This window comes from Salvelinus alpinus, chromosome 30 (genome assembly GCF_045679555.1).
Source record: "Salvelinus alpinus chromosome 30, SLU_Salpinus.1, whole genome shotgun sequence".
Classification (NCBI taxonomy): domain Eukaryota; kingdom Metazoa; phylum Chordata; class Actinopteri; order Salmoniformes; family Salmonidae; genus Salvelinus; species Salvelinus alpinus.
In genome coordinates, this window is record NC_092115.1 from 33,368,834 (window position 1) to 33,390,286 (window position 21,453).

Genomic DNA, 21,453 nt, shown 5'->3' on the forward strand with positions numbered 1-21,453 from the left:
ATGGAGGAAACACATGCATTCTATTAGCTGTTTGAGCAAGGGCTAAGGACAAGTGTTTTTGCCACCCTGTATGTTACATCAATCTGGATAGCCACAGCATATAGGCCTAATATGTAACGTGTGTAGCACAAACAATGTGTCACATGGTTTTATAAAAGATAGCTAGGTAAAGCTTTGAGTGAATAACTGCTACTTGTCTTCTATATCTCCTCTGTTCTTCTGCCCTCTGTGTTTCATGCCTTTTAAAGTTATTTTAAAAATGAGTGGTGGTGTTATGGTCAGTAATAACATAATGTTCCATTCTGGTGTGGCGCCCCAGTGTCCTAACTCTCTAAGTGGTCAACAACCCTATAGAGACCCTTTTGTATGATGACCCCTAATTCCACTGGATAGCCTGTCTAATTCTGGGGTCTTCGTTTGTGTGTTTGGCCCTCTCTCTTTCAGAGATTCAAGAAAAGTGGAATCTACCGTTGCAGTTTGAAACAAAGCTGTTCAAGTCAGAGTGCTCTTGTAACAGGTTTCTGAAGAGTTGCATAAAATATCTCCAATCAGTGTTTTTATTCGTCCTCTTGTCTATATCGTTTTTAAAAAATTAAGTCATCTTGACAAAATGAGTGGCAACCTCATTTAAACTTCTCTCTACCACTTGTGAAAAACACTCCCTCACTCAAGCGGAGTGTCAGAACTGCAGAGCCTAGTTTTCCACACATTTTAGTGCGTAGATCTACGTGTTCGTGCTCTTGGGGTGTAGTCCGATTTGTTTTGGAACAACACTCACCTTCTGTAACATGATACCCTCGCTGGTCCATGTGATCCTAGACCCCCCAATAGCAACATACACAAGGGGGCAATAGCAGAGAGAGATTTTCTTGTTGTTCTATTCCCATTTGTGGTAAAAGCAAAGAAGAATCATGTTAAAAACATCACCACTGTTAGCTCATTTCAATGAAATGGCTAAAAACAGCAGGCAAGCTATCCTTTTAGCTTCCCACATCACCCCCATGTGAAATAATCCGATTTATCATTAAATAATATGCAAATAGCAAATATTATTTACTTGCCAGTGTAACCTACAGCATCATCCCAGTTTAATATGCTGCTGGAATGTATTCACACCCATATCAGCTAAAAATAGAATACCATCATTTATGCGCAGGAAGAAAAAGCACATGGTTTAGGGCTGTTTTAGGTAGTCAATCAGTAAAATACTTTTTGGGGGAATTCTAATAAGGCTACAATGTTGTTTGGTTTATTGTTTTAAAAGTCGCTAAGATTATATTTGGTTATCAATGCAAAATAGGCTTCTTATTTCATGCCAAGCTAAACCAAAACAGTAATATTGAAGTTGAAGTGATTTTGTAGACTAGCTTCCCACATCGCCATGTGAAATAATCACATTTATAATTCAATAATATGCCCCGGCAAATATTCTTATACTTGCCGTTGTAACCTACAATGTTATTCCAGTTTGATATGCTACTTGCATGTATTCACTCCCGTATCAGCTAAAAATAGAATGTCATCATGCTTTGGTCGCGGAGAAAAATATATATTTTTGTTTTTACCAATAGCCTGGAATCATTTGATTCAGCCTATAGATTCAAGGAACCAAGCGAGCTCCATTACCTAGACAACACTGTCTCCACGGCTACGCAAGGAATGATACGGCAAGTTACAATTTTAATTTGGCACGGGAGTGTGTTGAATGTCGGCGTGCACTGCAAGGAGCCTCCCCTTTTGTGAGGAAAAACGACATTGCGACACTGCGCTACGCTCCGTATGGTCCGTCTCTATAGGGTATAAATCGGCCTTGAAGAGCATGTTCTAACATGTTCAAGAAGTTAGTCAAACTGGTAGTGAGAGGTCTTAGCAACACAAGGGCTGCTATTCACAACCACTCAGTGCAACACAGGTTGAATCCACCTCGGGTGATGCAATCCTCAACCTTGAAATGAAGTGAAATAACCATAACAACGAGGCCTGTTATTGTATACAGGAGTATTGTCAGTGTATTAAGTCAACCTTATTGCTTCTAAAACGACATTTGTCAAGAAAGAATCTAGTGGGAAAAAAACGATTTACCTTCTTAATTGGAAAAAAGGGGTTCAAGTGAAGTCTAATGGTGTTTTGGAATGGCTTCGATTAGCCTTGGAGGAACACAAAATCAATGTTCTTCAACAATTGATCCTACATCCTGCAAATGTTTTAATTATCATGTAAGAGGCCCTTATTCTCGACTTACACGACTACTTATGGATTGGACAACCGCTTTCAAATAATGAAACATTTTGTTTATGGCAAAGTGCACTTCTTAGATGCCTATAAGTAGGTACTTGAATACAGGAAATTATTCTCAAGGGTTGATCCATTTGAATTAAATCACTTTTTGACAGAAAACCTTTTGATTTAAACAAAACTTTCCTTACATGTTTGCCCATGGAAGAAGTGGTCATAAAGTGACCTTTTGGACCTGAATGCCAAAATATTCAGGAGATAAAGGTGCTCAAAGTTGACCCATTTTGCATACCTACCATACCATGAGATTCATGTCTTCATCCCTGGAAATTATAAATGGTTGACTTTTTGATATCATTTATAAGCTTACAAACAGAATCAGCCTATAGATTCAAGGAACCAAGCGAGCTCAATTGCCTAGACAACACTGCCTCCACGGCTACGCAAGGAATGATACAGCAAGTTACAATTTTCATTTGGCACGGGAGTATGTTGAATGTCGGAGTGCACTGCAAGGAGCCTCCCCTTTTGTGAGGAAAAACGATATTGCGACACTGCGCTACGCTCCGTATGGTCCGTCTCTATAGGGTATAAATCGGCCTTGAAGAGCATGTTCTAACATGTTCAAGAAGTTAGTCAAACTGGTAGTGAGAGGTCTTAGCAACACAAGGGCTGCTATTCACAACCACTCAGTGCAACACAGGTTGAATCCACCTCGGGTGATGCAATCCTCAACCTTGAAATGAAGTGAAATAACCATAACAATGAGGCCTGTTATTGTATAAAGGAGTACTGTCACTGTATTAAGTCAACCTTATTGCTTCTAAAACTACATTTGTCAAGGAAGAATCTAGTGAACAAAACTATTTACTTTCTTAATTGGAAAAAAGGGGTTCAAGTGAAGTCTAATGGTGTTTTGGAATGGCTTCGATTAGCCTTGGAGGAACACAAAATCAATGTTCTTCAACAATTGATCCTACATCCTGCAAATGTTTTAATTATCATGTAAGAGGCCCTTATTCTCAACTTACACGACTACTTATGGATTGGACAATCGCTTTCAAATAATGAAACATTTTGTTTATGGCAAAGTTCACTTCTTAGATGCCTATAAATGGGTACTTATTTTCAAGGGTAAATAGGAAATTATTTTCAGGGGTTGATCCATTTGAATTAAATCACTTTTTGACAGAAAATTCACATAATAATTATGTTGTAGCTTAGACCCTATTTCACATCATCTGAGGTTTTTGTGTTGTGCCCTCCATCGGTTGTGACACAATATGCTCTCGAATACAGGGTGGGTGTCATTTTAATCATAGAAAAGTCCATTCTATAAATTATATATCGCTTCTGACCACTGAAATTTAGCTAGTACACCTTGACATTTAATTGAAATGTAACTTCTAATTACTACCACAAAGGTGACTGCTGGTCTATACACCGTTGAATGTCAACATAAATGGTCATGTCTATTCTATTATCTATATTTCTATGATCTTAATAGGTTTCCTATGGAGGATTGACAGTATAATTTAAATCAACAGATATTCCAATTCAAGTCTACATTCTCTGATGTGTGGACCTCCAACCATCTTTGTGGTACCATTTGAAAGTTGAAATGTCTATTTTATTCCCATTTTAGTACATTTGTCAGAAAAAACATGACAACCACCCTGTATTCAAGAGCACTCCTATTTGCCATATCTTCAATTTAAACCTACTAGATAGGCTTCCATTAAAAAACACCCTCTGTGTTATGCTAGACAGGTAACTCTTTATCTACAATATAGCAGGGGGTGTAAAGCCATAACACATATGCTTTTCCTGCAGCAGATTATGATCGATAATGTCAGAATCCGCACTGAAGTCTAGCAAAACAATTTATTTATTATCAATCTCAGTCAATCATCAGTCGTTTGTGTAAGTGCTGTGCTTGTTGAATGTCCTTCCCTATAAGCACGCTGAAAGTCTGTTGTCAATTTGTTTACTGTAAAAATAAGATTGTATCTGGCCAAAAACAATTTTTTCCAAAAGTTTACTAAGGGTTTGTAACAGGCTGATTGGTCGGCTATTTGAGCCAGTAAATGGGGCTTTAATATTCTTAGGTAGTGGAATTACTTTTGCTTCTCTCCAGGCTTGAGAGCACACACTTTCTAACATAATCCAGGTAGAATCAGGAATTCTCCAGTCCAGCTGTTTAGGCCCCTTACTTTTTTCAATCTTTACTAACAACATGCCACTGAATTTGAGTAAAGTTATGTATACGGACGACTCAACACTATACACGTCAGCTACTACAGCGACTGAAATGACTGCAACACTTAACAAAGAGCTGAATGGAAAAGGAATAAGTTAGTCCTAAATATTTCAAAAACTAAAAGCACTGTATTTGGCACAAATCATTCACTAAACCCTAAACTTCAACTAAATATTTTAAAGAGTAAGTTGAGGTGACTAAATTGCTGAGGTGACTAAACTGCTTGGAGTAACCCTGGATTGTAAACTGTCATGGTCAAAACATATTGATACAACAGTAGCTAAGATGGGGAGAAGTCTGTCCATAATAAAGCGATGCTCTGCCTTCTTAACACCACTATCAACAAGCCAGGTCCTACAGGCCCTAGTTTTGTCGCACCTGGACTACTGTTCAGTCGTGTGGTCAGGTACCACAACGAGGGAACAGGGCAGCACGGCTGGCCCTTAGATGTACACAGAGAGCTAACATTAATAATATGCATTTCAATCTTTCCTGGCTCAAAGTGGAGGAGAGATTGACTTCATCACTATTTGTATTTATGAGAGGTATTGACATGTTGAATGCACTGAGCTGTCTGTCTAAACTACTGGCACACAGCTCGGACACCCATGCATACCCCACAACACATGCCACAAGAGGTCTCTTCACAGTCCCCAAGTCCAGAACAGACTATGGGAGGCGCACAGTACTACAGAGAGCCATGACTACATGGAACTCTATTCCACATCGAGTAACTCATGCAAGCAGTAACATTTTATTTAAAAGACAGATAAAAACACACTTTATGGAACAGTGGGGACTGTGAAGCAACACAAACATAGGCACAGACACATGCATACACACACGCAATAACATATGCACTATACACACACGTACTGTGTACATGGATTTTGTGTGGTGGATATGTGGTAGTAGATTATGGGCCTGAGGGCACACACTTAATGTGTTGTGATATCTGTTGTGAATGGCTCCCGAGTGGCGCAGCGGTCTAAGGCACTGCATCTCAGTGCTAGATTGGCCCAGCGTCAGCCGGGGTAGGCCGTCATTGTAAATAAGAATTAGTTAAATATATAAAGGTTAAAATAAAACAAATATATATATTGTAATGTTTTTAAAATTGTGTAACTGCTTTAATGTTGCTGGACCCCAGGAAGAAGGCAGCAGCTAATGGGGATCCATAATAAATACAAATACAAATGTTGCGTCTCAACCGATGCTGGGCACAACACAAAAACCTTAGAATGATGTAAATTAGAGTCTAAACTACAACATTTACGAATAGATTTAAAAAATAAAAAAAGGTGTACAAATTTTTAAATAATTAACAAAGTTTTTTTTTTTTTTTTTATTCTCCAGATATTATGAAATAGTTTGAAAACCCTATTTGTAGGCTGTTTAAATGATTTCAATCTCAACTGTATATTTTCCAGTCATCGAAACATTGGTTTATCCCCAATACATTTTTCTGCATGATTGTTCTGGATGATTAATGTTCTTTGTTTGCTTTGAGCAAGACGAGAAAACATTGTTGCTGCACCAAACGTGCACTTAAATGACGCTGCCTTCTTTGGTGTTGTAGGTCTTCAATTGTCCTGGTGTAGACACTGGGTCCCACCTTGTTGCCTGGAGACAGTGTGTCTGCACCGGCACCACCTTTCTCTGTTGTTGATGGTATCTCCATGGGGGTCGCTAGCTTGGAATAGAGGGTCTGCGACCAGAAACAGGAAGGGGGTATTTTGTCAAACAGTTGTGACAGATCCTGACACTCTTTTACTCTAATGTCCTGAGGGAGAAGTTCTCTGTGTATTTGGTTATGTCCTGAACAATGCTACTGACTTTCGCACAGTTTGTAATTGTTCTCTTGAATGGTTTTCTAGACTTAGTTTTTAAATGGTGATTTTTCCAGTCAAATGTCCCTTCCATATGTGTTGCCATTAATGGAGGAACAAGTCTGGTTTTCTCTCGCTATTAAATTGAATTAGCTGTGTGCGTTCTTGCTTGCTCGTGCCTGCGTGCGCCAGAGGGCTCTTTTTAAACCACGATTGCACCACTTCCCTTCAAGCCACAGACAGTACATGTTCGGTGCAATGTAAACAAACATCAAACAACAAGCATTGTCAGGACAAAGAGTCAAGAGGGAGAGCAGAGCATGTTTTTCTCTGGTTCAACAGAACACATTGAAATAAACTGGTGATGACACGAAACAGTGATCGGGAATCAACACCCTGCTTTACCCTTCAGTAACCTTAACTAAATGCGGTTTGTTCTCCATCTTTTTCTCTTCCAGACTCTTTCGTCAACAGCCAAGAATGGACATTGAGTCGATCAGTGCCAGAGCTCAAAGTGGTGAGTAGTATCCATCATAACTTCAGCCCGTGTTAATCGGCTGACATTGACATTGCAAGAGGAAGATAAGTTCAGCATTAGCATTGGATTGATTTAAACGTCAATGCCAGTGCATGCTCTATGCATGTCAAAAACATTTCCTCTCATTCTGCATGAGAGAGAGTGTAGAGTACAGAAATTGGCTGGAATATTCCCTGGCACCAAACGAGATTGTGGGGGATTTTTAATGATGCGTTTTTTTTTTGCGTTGGCATGGTGACGCGGAGCGTAGAGTGGCTTGCAGCAGACTAAGAGATGAGTGACGGTTTTGGGCTAGACGAATGACACTTCCTGGGTCTGATCCAGCCGCTAGCACAACAGTTCTTACCACTGCCAAACACACACACACACACACCCGCTGCTCACGTCCTCACTTGAGGAAAGGAATGCTTCACGCACATAATCAATAGGGATATTACCACAAAGCCTCATTCCACCGTTCTGGTGGTAAATACTGTAGTAGTATTCATAGTATTTTGGACTTCTATGAATTGGTTAGTGTCGTGCATCACATCAGAAAGATCTATGGGAATCAGACACAAATCAGATGGGGGAACTTTTATGAAGAACATGCTTTCTAAACAGGGAGAATTTGATAGAGCTCATTGTCTTTTATATAGTAGAAGGTGTTCATTAGCGCCACACACTTCAGAGGGTAAGTGAACTGATGCTGAACTCAGCAAGAAAAAGACAAGGACTGCTGTCAGAGAAGGGACAGAACTTCAATTGCTTCCACAGTTCCATATGGCAGTATTGGACAGAAGTAGTTCATTCATATGAGTTATGTTTCCCAAAAGCATGGACAAATGTTATCGTTCCAACATGTAGGCTATTGCACTCATGGGGGACATGAGCTGATACTGTGTAGTACGGGCTTCCCAAAACTTTGCATGAAAAACATTGTATTCAAACCTGGACTTTGATAATGAACCCACAGACTGATCCTTAAAAAAAAGTCTCTAGTGGAGTTTACACACAATGCCCGCTCTGCTTTCATCTGCCTGAACTATGCTCATAAAGCAGCCTTATTAATGATGGGCTTACAACCCAGCAGGTTACAAAGCTTTACAGTTCTAACACAAACCCTGCTCCTTTTGTAGTTAGTTTTGGTTATGAGTAGCTCCTAGCTTGTTATTTTTATTGATTTATTTAACCTTTATTAAACTAGGTACGTCAGTTAAGAACACATTCTAATTTTACAATGACGGACTACCCCGGCCAAACCCTCCCCTAACCCTGACGACGCTGGGCCAATTGTGCGCCGCCCTATGGGGCTCCCGATCACGGACGGTTGTGATACAGCCCGGGATCGAACCAGGGTCTGTAGTGACGCCTCTAACACTGAGATGCAGTGCCTTAGACTGCTGCGCCTCTCGGTCTATTCTTCCGTTCTTGACAGACTACTACTTCATGTCCTCTCCAAAGCCAACTTCCTCCTTATGAAGAACATAAGTATTATGAGGGAGAGGATAGTTAGCTTAATCCCCCCCAACACACACACACAGTCCGCTGTAATTAAACCAATCCTGACTTTACCACCCACTAATGATCTAAAGAAGAGGGGGATAAAGGAAGAGGGGGGGGTGAGGGCATGTTGGAGGAGCCTTTGTTCTCCCCCAGACACCCTGGCATCATCAGCCACCCCAGCCTGGGAGCGGCCCCAGCCCACCCTCCGTCAGGTTTCCCCTGGGGCATCCAGCAGTCAGGGCTGGGGCCTTGGCCTAGACACCCACCAGGGGGAGTAGGGAAAACATTAGCTGAACATATACAGTACTGTTCCCTTGGTGTCTTACCTTTACCCTATAAGCACCATCTGTTCATGTGAAAGTTCATAGGCTGAGGCCTTTGGCATTGGTTAGTAGTGTAACCATCTCTACAACATATTGCCGCCACCAACTGAACATTTTACTAGTACTAGTCGTGTTAATAGACTTTTAATAGTACTAGTATTTTGCCGTCTTGCTGTTTCACCAATCATCATCTGTACTGTATATAGGTCAAGCTGTAGAGGCTCTGGCTATGATTGCAGGTGTAACCATCCATACAACATACATGTCCTGGAATGAACTACATGTGAGTGTGGTGTCATGTGTTTTTGTTGTTTCTGCAGGGTATTGTGGGTAATCTGTCGAGTGGGAAATCGGCCCTTGTCCACCGGTACCTGACAGGCACGTACGTGCAGGAGGAATCCCCTGAAGGTAAGAGACAGAGCCTGCTCCTGAAATCCCAATGGAGGAGAGCACCATCACACGTTAAAAAAAAATAAAAGGTTGTCAACTTTACTAGACGGTCTTGTCAGTCAACACATGAACACATGATCACTTGAGGCAGAGCTGTCTGTTCCTTCTTATAGCTGTGATGATATCTTGCTAATCTAGTCCATCTACTGGCCCTGCTGCATCATACATGTAAATGTCATTTGAGATCTTTATAATAATTAATCAAGTTATTTAAGGTTTTACCAGATTATTGTCTGTCCAAAACCTGTTGAAATACCACCTGGAATGATCAATTGGCAAGCCAGTCTGCATTTTGGCTGATGTTATTCTAGCTGGGGATAGATACTGACAAAATACAAAGACAGGACTGGGCTTGATGCTTGCAGTAAGAAATAGAAACTCAATTCATAATTAGCAGTTAGTTTGAGTGTTTTCCACATGGTGTATGGAGAGAAAAGAGAAATCTTCGCTTATCATTAATGGTATACCAGGTGTGTTGGTGTGTTTTCTGTTGTTATTTTGTATCAGTCGACGCAGTGTCCGATTTATCTCAAACCCAAGGATGTGGCGAGAGATGACTCTGAGATAATTGGCTTTTTTTTTTAACCCGTTAGCATAAACAAATGACAGCTAGAGCAAAGCATTGTCTATGAAAGAGAGAGGGCTGCTGCGTTAGAATGATCATTCCCAAACACATCAAGGTTAAACTAAGACCTGGGCTTAAAGCACTAAATCCCACTATAACCCTTCATTTCAGAGAGAAAGGGGATTATAGTTGCTGCCATGAACATAAACACGTTTCTGTTTCGGGAGCTGTGAGGCTCTGAACGAGAGGTCGTAGCTCAGTGAGAAGGTTCTATTTATTTCTACAGTTGGAGCCCATTCCCGAACCTTCCAATATGACTTCAAAGAATCGAAACTGAAGAATTCTCCATTTTTATTATCAGGCGGAAATCAGAAGCGAAGGCTGTCCGAACCCGTGAAGATGTTGGCAAAGCCAGGGTCAAATGACAATCTTAGAGGGGGTTTGGATGGTTTGTAATGTCTGTTTTTATGTAACTACTGGAAACTGAGGATGATGAGACATGAAGCGCATAATGAGTTCCTGGCATTAAGATGCTGCTTCACCAAGGGAAAGCAAAAATCCTCAATACCTAATTAGGCCTAGAGAAGTCAATGACAAAAATGCTGGAATGCAGAAACCTGAGTGCTGGTTTTGGTAATTCTGGAAACATTTTATACAGATCACTGCATTGTTGCTGTGATACAACATACCGTCTCCCATCCATAACAGGTGGCAAAGGGTCTCCATTTAGTCTAATTTCTAGCACCTTGCTTAGCCCAGATAGAAACTGTAGATTTGAAAGAGGCTACCTCGCTTCTAGGAAGAGTTGGTAGTAGTACTAATGTTGTCTGTTCTGTCCGTACCATTCCTTAACCCAGCAGTTCTACTTTACACTGTTTTATTCTACTGTGTTGCTAGTTGCTGTGATATCTAGAAAAAAAAGGCAGTATCGGGACAGGGAGGGAGGTGTTGCCATGGCGACAGTGAAACTGGCTCTGTTTGAATTGTGGCTACGTGTCAAGGTCTCTGAGCATCCACATTCCATTCTAGAGCTGGATATGCCTACTGCCTGCTCACCAAGCCCACAATTTCAGCTACCATCTCAAAACCTGTGTGTGACTGTGTGTGTGTGTGTGTGTGTGTGACTGTGACTGCGTGTGTGTGTGACTGACTGCGTGTGTGTGTGTGTGACTGTGTGTGAGTGTGACTGTGTGTGAGTGTGACTGTGTGTGTGTGTGTGACCGTGTGTGTGTGTGTGACTGTGTGTGTGTGTGTGTGACCGTGTGTGTGACCGTGTGTGTGTGTGTGTGACCGTGTGTCTGTGTGTGACCGTGTGTGTGTGTGTGTGACTGTGTGTGTGTGTGTGACCGTGTGTGTGTGTGTGACCGTGTGTGTGTGTGACCGTGTGTGTGTGTGACCGTGTGTGTGTGTGACCGTGTGTCTGTGTGAGTGTGTGTGTGTGTGACTGTGTGTGTGTGTGTGTGACCGTGTGTGTGTGTGTGACTGTGTGTGTGTGACTGTGTGTGTGTGACTGTGTGTGTGTGACTGTGTGTGTGTGACTGTGTGTGTGTGTGTGACTGTGTGTGTGTGACTGTGTGTGTGTGACTGTGTGTGACCGTGTGTGTGACTGTGTGTGTGACCGTGTGTGTGTGTGTGTGTGTGTGACTGTGTGTGACCGTGTGTGTGTGTGACTGTGTGTGACCGTGTGTGTGTGACTGTGTGTGACCGTGTGTGTGTGTGACCGTGTGTGACCGTGTGTGTGTGTGTGACCGTGTGTGTGTGACCGTGTGTGTGTGTGTGACCGTGTGTGTGTGTGACCGTGTGTGTGTGTGACCGTGTGTGTGTGTGACCGTGTGTGTGTGTGTGACCGTGTGTGTGTGTGACCGTGTGTCTGTGTGACCGTGTGTGTGTGTGTGTGTGTGTGACCGTGTGTGTGTGTGTGACCGTGTGTGTGTGTGTGACTGTGTGACTGTGTGTGTGTGACTGTGTGTGTGTGACTGTGTGTGTGACTGTGTGTGTGACTGTGTGTGTGTGTGTGTGTGTGACCGTGACTGTGTGTGACCGTGTGTGTGTGACTGTGTGTGACCGTGTGTGTGTGACTGTGTGTGACCGTGTGTGACCGTGTGTGTGTGTGTGACCGTGTGTGTGTGTGTGACCGTGTGTGTGTGTGACCGTGTGTGTGTGTGTGACCGTGTGTGACCGTGTGTGTGACTGTGTGTGTGTGTGTGTGTGACTGTGTGTGTGTGACTGTGTGTGTGTGACTGTGTGTGTGTGACTGTGTGTGTGTGACTGTGTGTGTGACTGTGTGTGACTGTGTGTGTGTGTGACCGTGTGTGTGTGACTGTGTGTGTGTGTGACCGTGTGTGTGTGACTGTGTGTGACCGTGTGTGTGTGACTGTGTGTGACCGTGTGTGTGACCGTGTGTGACCGTGTGTGTGTGTGTGTGACTGTGTGTGACCGTGTGTGTGTGTGTGACTGTGTGTGACCGTGTGTGTGTGTGACCGTGTGTGTGTGTGTGTGTGACCGTGTGTGTGTGTGTGTGTGTGTGACCGTGTGTGTGTGTGACCGTGTGTGTGTGTGACCGTGTGTGTGTGTGACCGTGTGTGTGTGTGTGACCGTGTGTGTGTGTGTGACGTGTGTGTGTGACCGTGTGTGTGTGTGTGTGTGTTGGACAACAGTTTGATAGAAAAGCTATAAACACTCTATTCATTAGCCATGTCTTTACTTAAATGCACATCCATTTTATACCATGGCAACAGAAGATGCTATTTGGTATAACACTCTCATTGTACAGTTTTCAAGGGCTATTCGCATTTATATCCTCCAGAATAATTTCAAATGTCCTCTGAAGTCTGACTCTTTGGTCCAGATACAGCCATTTTCTCATAAGATATGGCTATACTGGGTATTACTATGAGTATCACTTTTCTGACATTTCCTCTAAATGGGAATTTCCTGGCATATGGCGACTCATCAGTCCGATCAGCGCTCCAATCTCAGAGCTCTGTTACTTCAGTGGAGGAAAGCTGGCTTGGCTTCCTTGAGTCTCTCACTTTGGCTCTTACACAACTCAACTGATGTCTGGGAGAATCCCCCTTCCCCATTTGGGCTAAAGTGGAATTAATGGGTAGCAAGTGTGGCTCAAGTGGATCTGTATTGCATGTTGGCGCTAGCTAGAACACTGCCTACCTATCCCTTGAAGACTGCAGGCAGAGCCACTCGCTGTGTCCTCGCTTGCTTTTTTTGCAGAGGTGGGATCTGCACATCAAAGTGTCAGTTAGAGAGTTCAGATAACACGGCTGATTATTAAATATCGGGTGTTGCCGCAGCGGTAGATATTTATTTTGTGTCTGTAGTTTTTTTGATATACGTTCATATGCCCACTCTTACTCCTTTCATGCAGTCGTACATTATTCAATATTGTTTGAGATGGCTTGAAGCAGATTTTCTGCTTTTGAAAAAGCAAGGTTTTATTTTGCCTAGCTCCACAACTTTCTCACTTTAATATTTGAAATCTCTGCAGGATCTCAAACTATTCCAATGTTATGCAAAATCCAATTTAGTGCGAGGTATTCCCATCGGTCTGTATTTTATCTGCAGCCAGCCTTGCCAGAGGCAAGGAATACGAAGATGCGTTCAAAGAGATGGGGGGTAAAAAGTCAAGGCTGACTATAGTAGCTACCATTCTACTGTAGAGCTTCTCTAGTCTCCACTATCTTGTGGCCATGAACTACACCAACTTTAGATTTCTCTCTTTTCTATTATTATTCTATTATTTTCTATTATCTTCCATCCCCTCCTTCCCTCTCTCCATCGCAGGCTCCAGGGTACGTCCATTCTAGTGTACGTGCCTTATCCCTTCCTTACTGCCTGCTGTGCTGGCTAACACACTAGCACGCTATCTTATATTTAATGGAGTTCTGTATCACTGATGGAGATGGATCTCTAGGCTAGCTGGTGGCTGTGTAGTGAATTTTGGGTGGGGGGGTTTGGGCTGGGTCTATGGCTTGTGGCAGTGCTCTGTGACGGTGTAGTGAAGAAGGTTCTCTCAGTAGCTGTGTGCGTTAAACATGCTAAATGCCCATTTCCCTTCATCATAACTGACTTTAGAGACCAGTTTTCTTTCCCCAGCTTCTGATTTTTTTTTTGGAGACAGCGGGGCCAAATCAAACCGCAGCATATTCACAATCACATGCAGGATGGACCATCATCAAAACCTTATCAGAATGGAAAGAAGTTCTAAATCTGACTCATGCTTAGGTCCACTGGTGTGTGTTGGTGAAGAATATTGGAATTAAAATTGCATTGTGGTGATTTAGCTGTAGCGAAACCAGACACGTTTTCAGTGACAATGAGTAGAGTAGCAAGTGCTTTACACCACTTTGGGCCTGAGTTTAGCGCTCTACCTTCATTTTGCCAACCCCTTCAATAGGCAGGTTAAAGTAGATCAGTCCACATTGGTTGTATTAATACTGCCGAAGCATGATTCTAGGCAATGCACCACCAAATAAGTCACCCTGACATTTCTCTCCTCTTCCTCAGGTGGTCGGTTCAAGAAGGAGATGGTGGTTGATGGACAGAGCTACCTGCTGCTGATCAGAGACGAGGGAGGCCCCCCGGAGCTGCAGGTACGTACGCACAGCTTGCTTTCTGATCCTGCATGCCTCAGCACAGCCAATTAATGCCACTTAACGTCTGCAAGATCTCCTCCACAACAACCAGACAGGAACTAATAAACACTTCTCTGTTGGGGGGTTAATTTCAATGCTGCACAGCTCTCCCATTCTCAGCAGTGCTTCATACTGCTTTTTACCAAGTCATTGTGCCCTGAGATCTTACCAACAATTAAACCTAGCTTAAAGCCATTTTATAGTGGAAAGACAAGACAGAACAGACACACACTCTTGTTAAGATAGAGGACTCAGCAGCCTAGTTGGTGTGGAGCATCAAGAGCTGAGCTGGTCATTAATTCAAGGAAGAAAATGGATGGTATTTACAGTGCAGGTGACAGAGGGAAGACTAGATCCAGTAGGAGTGTTTATACACAAAATATACAGATCATGACAAGGAATTGGCAAAAATACTTGGTTGAAAAACACTGAACTTAATTGGCCAATACTGCAATAACTCAACAGGAGTACAAAGGCAAATGCACCGTAAAAACAGAGCAAAATGCCCATAAACGCACACATTTGAGTATAAATTGTCAGGGCTCTGTAACAACATGTTAACTCACTAACACAATGGTCGCGTTCCCCTGCTCAAACGTTGCATGCATCGAACAATGGTTGCATCATTGACTGTGCCATCGGGAACCAGATTGCAATAACATATGATGTGGTTAGCTGATACTTAAAATATCTATCCAGGCCTTGTAAGATCTGGCATGCGTCAGGAGCGCCTGGGCAGAGGAACACGCCCAATAGCTCTCATGGATGAGGAGAGCAGTAATCTGGCATAAACCAGTCACACCTTTTAAAAGAGTTAGTGCTACCTGGGATCCTTGGGACATCCTTAACTCCTAACCTTAACTCCTACCCCAACCATAACCCTTACCTAACGTGAAGCCTTACCTTAATCATTTAAAATGTCAACTTCAATCGGGTAACTTCAGAGTTGGGACGTCCCATGGATCCCGAATAGCACCGACCCTATAAAAAGGTAGGCTACATTCTCAAGCAACACTAACACACATTTTCAGAACAATGGTCAATACTTTACACGTTATTGAAAACAGAGACGAAATATGCTCAAACATGAGCGTTTTACAATCAACTTTTGGAAACACCCCACCTCTTAAACGAGATAAACCAAATAACCTAATGAGAGGCGAGCCACCTGGGCATTTAGAGGTGGAAACTCACCTACTAGGAGGAGGAGCCAGTTCACAGCACTGGTGAGCAGAACCACTGAGGTATAAAGTCCTGGAGACTGCGTCCAAGATGTCCGACTGTTGTTTTCAAGGTAATCTACTCGCGTTCGTATACGGCGATTCATGGACTGTCTATATCTTCTTGGACTGTCTATATCCGGGTTGCGTCCGGTTTACACCGACCAACAACACAATGCGCCCCAGCACTCAGTGCGCACAGGGAGCAACGACGACGTCATCCAAAAACAAAGCAGACATTGGATGAAAATAAAGTGCTAATATCTTCTGCTGTGAGTTACAATTATTTGAATAATTCAATGGATGTTTTGTGCACAAAGGTGATGACTAAAGTGTCTTATTATGATTTTTCTCGTTGTGGACGTCTATGGAATTTGTCTTTCTGGGCCAGGCATCAGTTAAACTGCATTACCGAAGCAAGACTGTAGGAGCAGTCGAAACCGTGCTTCCTGACCGGAACACTTACCCTTGAGTAGAACATGTTGGCGGTAGCCTCGTTTTACCAGACTGATGACTGCTGCCCTACAGTAAATTATTTATGTGAAATGCACTGCACGGTCAGTATGACGTCTGCATTGGCCATGCAGCATTTATGGCGGTACGGCCTCTGCAGAAGTCAGGGCATTCATACGTCAGCGCAGAGCTGTTGTGAAGGGAGTTGTCAAGGAAGTGAGTTTGTGTTTATACAGGACCTCCGGCCCTCACCTATCGTCAGTGGCGGATTTACGTATAGGCGACATGGGCAACCGCACGGGGCGCCCGCACACATTTTTTGAGGGGAATGGTGACATTTGCTCATTCGATTTTTCTATCGCTCATTTGCACGTCACGTCAAGGATATCATGTCACCGTGTGGTACTGTGGGTCAATTGGCGCCCGGAGTTGGCGCCCTGATTCTAGTTTGTGAGCTAGGCAGGCTACTGCCTGGGAAGGTCTCCCACTCAGAAGTACGAGATGGGGAGGGGGACGGTTGGTTGACCTAAGATCTCCCCATTGGAAGCCCAAGGTAGGGGGAGCGGGGGAATCTATCAAATAGCGCACCTCTAACTTTGTACACTACTAATACAATTAGTAAAGTCAGTCACACTACGAAATGCTACCAAATAAACCACAATTCATTCATAATACTGTGAATATATAGTTTCACAGACATATTGTTGAATTTTCTTCTGGTTTGTGCGAAATTGTTAAGAGTAATATAAAACCAGTCTGCACACCACCAGGGTGAATTGGTTTAGTCTTGACTCTTGGTTGACAGTGTTGGGAGATGGGTAATATATTGATGCTCGAGTGCCAAATCAACACCAGCAGCATACCACCATGCATACCACTGCTGGCTTTCTTCTGAAGATAAGCAGGGTTGGTTCTGGTCAGTCGCTGGATGGGAGACCAGATGCTGCTAGAAGTGGTGTTGGAGGGCCAATAGGAGGCACTCTTTCCTCTGGTCTAAAAAATGTCCCAATACCCCAGGGCAGTGATTGGGGACACTGCCCTGTGTATAGGGTGCTGTCTTTCAGATGGGACGTTAAACGGGTGTCCTGACTCTCTGAGGTCATTAAAGATCCAATAACACTTATCGTAGGGGTGTTAACCCCGGTGTCCTGGCTAAATTCCCAATCTGGCCCTCAAACCATCACGGTCACCTAATCATCCCCAGTTTACAACTTGCTCATTCATCCCCCCCCTCTCCCCTGTAACTATTCCCCCAGGTTGTTGCTGTAAATGAGAACATGTTCTCAGTCAACTTACCTGGTAAAATAACAGATAAATAAAAAAACACACTTGTTTGTCTTTGTTACTTCTTTTTGATGTTTATGAGTCTTATTTTTGTATATAGTTTTATTGATATAGTTTTAAATGTTCTGATTATTTATTTGTGTTGTTCCAAATGTCTGAATAACAATGACAGTTGGTGCAGAATGGTGCTTCTTTTTGTTTCGCCTGGGGGGCGCTGAAGGGGGGGTTCACCCAGGGAGCCATACAAGCTAGAACTGCCACTGCCTACCGTCAACCAATTATGTCAATGCGGAGCTATATGGAGCCCTCCGCATTTTTACTACATTTGGTAGGTGCACGATGCGGTAAGGAGCTCATTTTGGCCTCTGCATGTCTCTGGAGGTTCCACAATTGCGTCACACCCTCAATATGGAGCCTCCGACCACATTTTCAGATCAAGCATAAATTGGCTTTAACCTTGTGAGATCCGGATGGCTCGCGAGGCTAGGTTGGCATTACCAAACCAAAGAAATACGAAGCTAAACATTTCTAAAATAAATATGCTTAACAGACTCTAACTTTTGATCTTCATATGATACAAATCACAATGTCTGATAGGACTAGCGAATGTGCCTCTATGCCAGGTACTCATTCAGTAACTAGGGAAAACATGGTGTGGTGATGCTCTTGGCTGAGCCATTTCATATCTGTCTCTCTCTGGAGGCCTCATTTTCCTATTTTTTGGAATCTCGCTGGAGAGGCCTTGGAGTGAAAGCATCCTGGCACTCCAACCCCTCCATTGGGGATTTGTGATGATGAAACAGTCATTGATACCTGCCCTCTCCCTGGCTTAGCAAGGTTGGCTCACAGGTAGAGTTATGCTAGCATTATGCTAATGTTGCTCCTAGTCCCAGAGATGGGAATGGAAATGTAGCTCCGTTCCTAGCTGGGTGTAATTAGCGCAGCATAATTAAAGGCCTTCATTACGTTCCCACTTACTGGAGGCTTAGCTGAAGCTGTGACTCTAAACCGAAAGCTTGATCTCCCCATCCATTCTAGACCTGGGTTCAAATACTTTTTGAAATCTTCCAAAATACGTTTAGTGTTTGCTTTATGGAGTTTTTAGTGTTTTTATGGTGTTTACCTGCCTGAAGTGCCAGGTGGGTAGGGTTTGTTCTTTTGTGACTATTCTATTGGTTCCATTGCAACTGGTAAGCTCAATCAAGCACAGATACAGTATTTGACATTATTTCAAGTAGTATTTAAACCCAGGTCTGATTAATTCCACAGATATGAACGCTGCTGAATGACTAAATGGAGGGAGGGGCAGGCGAAGGTTGATACACTGTTAGTGCTTGGGCTCTCTCTCCTCTTTAACCACTTTCTCAGAAGCAGTTGTGATTATGATTACTTTATTCTGCTGCCCAAGGGAAACATCTTCCTTTCTTCTCTCCCTGGTGATGCACTAGGAGATTAGGTTTGTGGAATGGTGCAGGGGAAAACCGGTTCCATCTTCCGATAACATGGGACACTGGGTTGTAATAGCCATATTTGAGATTTCATTGATATTCCCACTAGTAACTGGCGACACAGGCATTACAATAACACAGGCCCTGTCATTACAATGCTGTTGCTACACTGCCCTCTCCTGCACAAATATGGAACTGAAGCCACTCCCATAAAAATATAAAAAGGGAATTGTTTTGCATGCACAGGAGGTTGGTGGCACCTTAATTGGGGAGAACGGGCTTGTGGTAATGACTGGAGCGGGATCGGTGGAATGGTATCAAATTAATCGAACACACGGTTTTCAAGTGTTTGATGCCATTCCATTTGCTGCATTCCTGCCGTTATTATGAGCCGCTCGGCAGCCTCCACTGTTGGCATGCTAGTAATAATAATAATAATAATAATATTGAGTCGGAAAGAGTAATGCATATTTCAAAGCTGTTACAAAGGTGAACTTTATTCATTAAGCTTCACTTGTTCATTACGTTGACATTAAATTGCTGTGGTTATTTAATTTAAAAAACAATCAGGGGATTCATAATGTAATTATGTTTCAGGTGGTTCTGGTTCACCATGATCAATTGATTGAAATTCATTTTTATGTGAACAGCTCAATAGGGATTTATTTTAGTGTGAAAAACGTCATTATCTCTTCTATTCTCACAAGCTGGTTCTCTCTTTTACATCAAAAATAAATAAATGCAACATCTTATACACAAGTGAAGCCGATCCGGTTACCCGATACCTCTTGGCCACACACTCAGGTCCTCCCAGATCCAGACAGTGCCACCCATCCACCCACCCAAACACACACATTCAGTATGTTGGTGTTTTTTTATCCTATCAAGCCTGTGTTCTGTCTGTGTGTCCCCTGCAGTTTGCAGCGTGGGTAGACGCTGTGGTGTTTGTCTTCAGTCTGGAGGATGAGATCAGTTTCCAGACAGTCTACAACTACTTCCTGCGTCTGTCCAGCTACAGGAACACAGCAGAGGTTCCCATGGTCCTGGTCGGGACGCAAGGTATTTATATTGAACTTTGATTTAACTAGCAAGTCCCTTAAGGTATGGATATTGTTTGGATTGTTAGCTTCACCCCATAGTGGTAGTTTGTGGGTTGGAGGTAGCCAGTTGTTACCATACAGCTGACATAAATAGACGTGAAGATGTAAGTAGGCTGGGAGTTTTGACTTTTGTGCCCTGACCAGGAAGAACTCCGGGCCTTAGTTTTAGCATAGATTTGAGACTTTTTAGTGTGGATTTTCACATACAGTGCGTTCTGAAAGTATTCAGACTCCTTGACTTTTTCCACATTTTGTTACGTTACAGCCGTATTCTAAAATTGATTCAATTAACATTTTTCCTCATCAATCTACACACAATACCCAACAATGATAAAATGAAAACAGGTTTTGAGAAAAACAGAAATACCTTATTTACGTAAGTATTCAGTCCCTTTCCAATGAGGCTCGAAATTAAGCTCAGATGCATCCTGTTTCCATTGATCAACCTTGAGATGTTTCTACAACTTGATTGGAGTCCACCTGTGGTAAATCATTTGGAATGGCACACACCTATCTATATAAGGTTGACAGTGCATGTCAGAGCAAAAACCAGGAATTGTCCGTATTGCTCAGAGACAGGATTGTGTCGAGGCACAGATCTGGGGAAGGGTACCAAAACATTTCGGCAGCATTGAAGGGCCCCAAGAACACAGTGGCCTCCATTATTCTTAAATGGAAGAAGTTTGCAACCACCAAGACTCTTCCTAGAGCTGGCCGCCCGGCCAAAGTGAGCAATCGGGACAGAAGGGCCTTGGTCAGGGAGGTGACCAAGAACCCGATGGCCACTCTGACAGAGCTCCAGAGTTCCTCTGTGGAGATGGGAGAACCTTCCAGAAGGACAACCATCTCTGCAGCACTCCACCAATCAGGTCTTTATGATAGAGTGGCCAGACAGAAACCACTTCTCAGTAAAAGGCACATGACAGCCCACTTGGAATTTGCCAAAAGGCACCTAAAGGACTTTCAGACCATGAGGAACAAGATTCTCTGGTCTGATGAAACCAAGATTGAACTCTTTGGTCTGAATGCCAAGCGTCACATTTGCAGGAAACCTGGCACCATCCCTACGGTGAAGCATGGTGATGGCAGCATCATGCTGTGGGGATGTTTTTCAGTGACAGGGACTGGGAGACTAGTCAGGATCGAGGAAAAGATGAACGGAGCAAAGTACAGAGATACTTGATGAAAACCTGCCCCAGAGCACTCAGTACCTCAGACTGGGGCGAAGGTTCACCTTCCAACAGGACAAGGACCCTAAGCACACAGCCAAGAGAACACAGGAGTGGCTTCGGGACAAGTCTCTGAATGTCCTTGAGTGGCTCGGACTTGAACCTGATCGAACATCTCTGGAGAGACCTGAAAATAGCTGTACCGCGACGCTCCCCATCCAACCTGACAGAGCTTGAGAGGATCTGCAGAGAAGAATGGAGAAACTCCCCAAATACAGGTGTGCTAAGCTTGTAGCATCATACCCAAGAAGACTTGAGGCTGTAATTACTGCCAAAGGTGCTTCAACAAAGTACTGAGTAAAGGGTCTGAATACTTTTTAAATTTTTTATACATTTGCTAAAATTTCTAAAAACATGCTTTTACTTTGTCATTATGGGATATTGT

The 21,453-nt window shown here is 43.1% G+C and overlaps 1 protein-coding gene across 5 annotated transcripts in view; it reads left to right on the forward strand.

The window, feature by feature from the left end:
- Positions 1 to 21,453, forward strand: part of LOC139560229 (arf-GAP with GTPase, ANK repeat and PH domain-containing protein 3-like) — a 227,662-nt gene that overhangs the window by 97,298 nt on the left and 108,911 nt on the right. For all 5 annotated transcript variants that reach the window (XM_071376805.1, XM_071376808.1, XM_071376807.1 and 2 more), the window contains exons 2-5: positions 6,783 to 6,841; positions 8,991 to 9,078; positions 14,207 to 14,292; positions 19,657 to 19,798. In XM_071376805.1, the coding sequence (XP_071232906.1) occupies positions 6,783 to 6,841; positions 8,991 to 9,078; positions 14,207 to 14,292; positions 19,657 to 19,798 (375 nt within the window). The remainder of the gene's footprint in view (positions 1 to 6,782; positions 6,842 to 8,990; positions 9,079 to 14,206; positions 14,293 to 19,656; positions 19,799 to 21,453) is intronic.